Raw genomic sequence first — 4,781 nt, 5'->3', positions numbered from 1 at the left:
CTACCTTACCTGCCCCTCACAGCCTCCTCCCTCTTCCACCTGGCCTGGGCCCTCCACCCATCTCCTTTGCTCCGCTCCACTTTCCTGCCCTGACAAGATGATTTTGCCAGAGCCATTTACAGCTGCTTTTGACTCTGTTCTTTACAGCTACCAAAGGCAAAGCTGGGTTTAAAGGTGTAAGGCTGCACTGCTGTTTGTTGGGCTCTGCTCTTCTGCAGTCTTCACTCATGGGACACTGCTCGTGCCATCCCAAGTGGGGGCTGCTTGCAGACCTCTGAGGGGCTCCATGGGGTGGGAGCACCACAGAACTGCTGCACAGCCCTGTCCTGCACACCCAGTGTGCCCCACAAACCCCAGTGCCCCTGTCCAGCACCACCCTGCAGCTGGCAGCACCCGGGGGTGACAAGGGACCTACGTGTGTGATGGAGCCTCGGTAGGTGATGGGCGACTCCGGAGGGGGCCTGGATGTGGGTGTTCCTTTGGTGATGCTTCCTCCCGAGGCAGAGCTGAGGGAAGTACCTGCAGGACACAAAACCTGTGAGCTGGGGGCTGGATTTGCTGTTCAATAAAACCTGTGGGGCTGAGACTACTGAGTGCAGGATTTGACCCAGTCTCTGTGGTACTGGAGGGGACACCCTCCAAGAGCTGTCAGTGCTCAATCCCAAACCTTGCAGAGCCCCTTGTACCAAGTGTCTCGAGAAACCCATCCCTGTGAGTGTGGGGTGGAGAGGAGGTAAAATATAGGTCTTTTGAGGCTATCAGCTCCCTGCTGTCTCTGTGGAGGTGCTGGGCAGATTTATGACCTGGGAGAAAGCACAGCCTGGCTCAGCCTCTCCTGATGTGATCAGAGCAGATCTGTGGTGAGATGCAGCTCAGGGTGGCTTGAGTTCATTCACACAGATCTGTCCTGGGTTGGAGCCAGCCCACAGCACTCAGGCTCCTGACTTGTCTTACTGGGGGCTTCCCAAACCAGAAAACTCTGCATTTATTTTCTTCTGCCTGGTTAATGGGGAAAGAAACCCATCAGGGCTGCATTTAAGCAAAATGGGGTCCCTGATCAGCTGGACCACCAACAAGGAAGAGCATGAAAATACCAATTAATGTAATTTAAACAGATCTTGCTTTGTCTTAAGCAACAGATTTTCAGGTGCTCCTTGAACACAAGACCTCCACCAGAATCTACACCTGAGGCCCCGATTTGGGGAGGCAGAGAAAAGGGGCAAAGAGATCCCTTTGGCTGGAACAATTCCAGAAGTCAAACCTGAGATCACTGGGCAGCTGCAGCCAGTGTGGCATCCACCAGGCTTGGCAGTGCCAGCGCCCCTCCCTCCCTCCCCACAGCTGGGGCACGTGCCCCCCACTCTGTGTCCTCACCCCGCAGGATGGAGCCCTCCTGGGATGGCTGCAGAACCAGACTCTCTGGCTGGCTGGCCTGGCTTCTAGGAGAAAGTTGTTCCTGCTTTACTCCAGGAAAAGGCACTGGAAAACATTAACCAGGTATCAGAAAAGGTGCAGGACATGGGGCCACAGCCCTTGGCTGTGCCAGCCCGGAGGCAGCACCTCCTGGGCACCTTTGCCATTCCCAACTCTTTGGGATGGGCTTCCCCAGGGGGGTGAATGCACAAATGTCATCGAGCAAAGCCAGATCCTTCACCCTGGCACTGCCCACACCAGGACCAGAGCTGACACTGAAAACTCTGTGCTGGTTTGTAACAGTGACAAACAGAGCTCATATCCCTCCTCCCCAGGCTTGATCCCTCACCCATTCCCTCCTGCTGTTAACAAGAGCTTCCAAATCTGCAGACTAAACACTTTCTTTGTTCACTTCAGGCCATTTACTCTTTATCCTACCAGCCTGGGGAGCAACAATATATTTCCTTCCTTCGATCACAGTGTTACCTGAAGGGTATTTATAGGCTAGGAAGTGTCCCTGACTGAGTTGTTGCTTTCCTATACTGCACAAATTTAGCTCCCTGTGTCTCTGCTCTCCTGATGGACTAAGCCTTTCATCCTCTTAGCAGTTCTCTCCGTGCTCCCTTGCTGTGCCCTGTGCTCCTCCTTTCCCCTACGCTTCTGGCAAGCTCACTCCCTCCTGCTCTCAGAACATGTGAGAAACAACTCCTCTCCCAATTCCTTACCCAGTTTCTTGGGATCCATGGTCAGTGGCAGGCCCATGGTGATGGAACCAACAGGGACCTTGGCGTGCTCGGGGCTGTAGGGTGTGTGGAGCTGGATGGGCATTCCCTGTGGGGCAAGAGGAGAGGTCAGGAGCAACTGATGGTCCCTGAGAGGCATCTCCACTGCTCACACCTATCAATGTCCTACCTGGGAAATGGATCCGACAGATCTCTCCAGCACAGAGGGGTGCTTGGTGGAGGAGATGAGGGGAGGAGGGTTGGAGATGCTGGCTAGTCTCTGCAGGCCTGAGCGAGAGCTCTCATGCAGGTTTAGTGGGATGGGGTGTCCTGTGAGGAGAACACAAACATCAGTGAGACTGAGGGCAGGCAGAGCAGCTGCAGCACCAGGGAGCAAAGGGGAATGGGAGGGAGCAGGGGCTGGGTGCAGTGACCTGGCTGGCTGGGAGCCTGCAAGTCACACAGCCATTTTGGAAAGGACTGGAATAGTTTAAATTACTGCCTTGTCCCCTCTGCAGCCAGAGGATGAGCTGCCCTCCAGCCAGAGAGGGATAAAACCTGTCTGGCTTTGCACCCACACTGCTCTGTGACAAACCACATCCCTACACCTGTCCCAGCCAGAGCTGGGAGACACAGCTGACCACCCTGGGACCTTTAAAGAGCCCAACCCGTGACAGTGGCTGTAAGCACAGCCTCTGGGCTCAGCCCCAGGTGGGGCAGGGGAGGGCACATGTCACACAGCCACTGGGTTTTACTTGCCTGGTGGGTTATACTGGAACAAGTGGGGCTCCGTCTGGGGAGAAGTTTTGATCACATCCCGGGGGTAGGACAGAACAGGGGGCCAGCACGAGGCAGACACTGACTCAGCACTCAGCTTCTGAACCTCTGCAATGGCTGAGAAATGCACGGACTTCTCTGCAAAGGACACAGAAAGAAACTGCATGGTCAGTGGCCAGCATGAGTGAGGGGTCCCTGTGAGCACGGCAGGGAAGCAAGAGCCAGCTCCAAGCACAGGAGATGGCTTCAATTCAGTCCAACTTGGCCATGAGGTGAGGCTGAACTCTCCAACCAAGCTAACAGGAAAAAGCTCAGTGTCACTGCCTGGATTTGACAGCATTTATTTTACCGAGATTTAAAGGGCAGTGGGGCGTCTGTGTTGGTGACTCTGCTGGTGCTCACTGCCTGCAGGAAGCTTCATGGACCTGGTGCCATCCCACCTCACCCAGGAGAGATGGCATCTGACATTCAGAGTCCAGCTCCTTGCCAGGACTTGGCCATTAGTGAATTGCTCCTGGGCAGCTCCTGCCTGTTCCCAGGCTTCACATCATCCCAGCATGGCAGGGCTGGAGGATTAATGATGATGCTGCCAAATCCTTGCCATTAAAGCCAAGAAGCAGCAATGTTGGCATCCCTCTGGTGCAGGGGGGACATCCAGAGGGTACCAGCTCGCTGGTGACTACACTGTGGTGTGCAGCTTCCCAAAATTACCTGGTTCAGGGCATCCTGGATACCAGGCTGGGCTCATCATGGCTATAAAAAGGCTGAAGCGAGGCCAAGGAGAGTTTAATGATGGAGGAGCTGTGCTGGGGCCACCTGAACCCTGCCATGTGCTGAAAGATGCTGAGGAAAAGAGAGGCTTCATCTGCACCAGCTCTATGCCAAGTGCATCCTCACACTTGGCTAAGCAGATGGATGAGACAGCCTTTTCTGGATGGATTAGAGGCAGGTTTGGTAGGATTTGCTTGTAATCAATAAACACTTCATTTTGCACTGCCCTTCCTCCCCAGATCCACCTGTGTAACGTTTGCATTGACCAGAAATTAGAAACTGGGCAGTAAACAATAGCAATCACAAATGAACCCAGCCTTTAACCATCAATTTTTGATAAAAATAGATGCTGAATCCTGCTAAGCCTAATAATAGGGCAAGTAGATTATCAGAGGCCCAATTTAATGAGGCTTTACTACATTATCGTTATTAATGCTCAGTGTACTCAGAAGCTGGAAGATTATTCTTGTCTGCCTCAGTGAGAGAAGAAATCCATTCTGGGCACACAGAGGTGTGCAGGCACTCACACCTCTGCAGCCTGGTGGGACCAGGCCCTGGCTGTGGCCTCTTCTATCCCCGTGTAGGATCCCAGAGAGGATCCCTTCATCCTGCCAACAGAGGGGAATCCAGGCACATCCTCCTCACTGCTGGAGAGTCTCTGGCACACCCACACTCCCTGATCTTCTCCCCTTCAGCTCGGCCCCATTCAGCTCTGCTCGTGTGGGGGCAAACAGCGCTGGGATCTCCCAGCTGAAGATGTTCCCTGAAGCCAAGGCACTGTCAGCCAAGGCTGTGTGCACCCTGGATGGCTCTCGGAGAGCCTCGTCCTCCTCCCCTCCCCGTGGGAGCCGTCCCCTCCCCTGCGAGCCTCTCCAGCCTGTGAAATGTGGCCAGTTCCTAATTGCCCCCGCATTAGAGGGTGGCTATAACTCAGCCAGCTTTTGATAAAATAGCACTTACACGGGGAAGAGAGAGTTCCTATTACCGTTTATCAAGTCCCTGGAATGGGAGCGAAGGAGTCAGAGTTTATATGATCCGTCATCCAAATTAATGCTCTTGGCTCCCCATCGCCTCCAGAGGCCAAATGAAACACAACTA

The 4,781-nt window shown here is 54.0% G+C and overlaps 1 protein-coding gene across 1 annotated transcript in view; it reads right to left on the bottom strand.

Annotated features, from left to right (window-relative positions):
• Positions 1 to 4,781, bottom strand: part of NCOR2 (nuclear receptor corepressor 2) — a 151,926-nt gene that overhangs the window by 19,489 nt on the left and 127,656 nt on the right. The window contains exons 23-27 of the mRNA XM_031059450.1: positions 2,895 to 3,050; positions 2,326 to 2,465; positions 2,139 to 2,244; positions 1,375 to 1,479; positions 416 to 519 (exon numbers count right to left, since the gene is read on the bottom strand). Coding sequence (XP_030915310.1) covers positions 416 to 519; positions 1,375 to 1,479; positions 2,139 to 2,244; positions 2,326 to 2,465; positions 2,895 to 3,050 — 611 coding nt within the window. The remainder of the gene's footprint in view (positions 1 to 415; positions 520 to 1,374; positions 1,480 to 2,138; positions 2,245 to 2,325; positions 2,466 to 2,894; positions 3,051 to 4,781) is intronic.

Source organism: Geospiza fortis, unplaced genomic scaffold, assembly GCF_000277835.1.
Source record: "Geospiza fortis unplaced genomic scaffold, GeoFor_1.0 scaffold145, whole genome shotgun sequence".
Lineage (NCBI taxonomy): Eukaryota > Metazoa > Chordata > Aves > Passeriformes > Thraupidae > Geospiza > Geospiza fortis.
The sequence above is the reverse complement of the archived record's forward strand: the minus strand, read 5'-3'. Positions and strand labels throughout refer to the sequence as shown.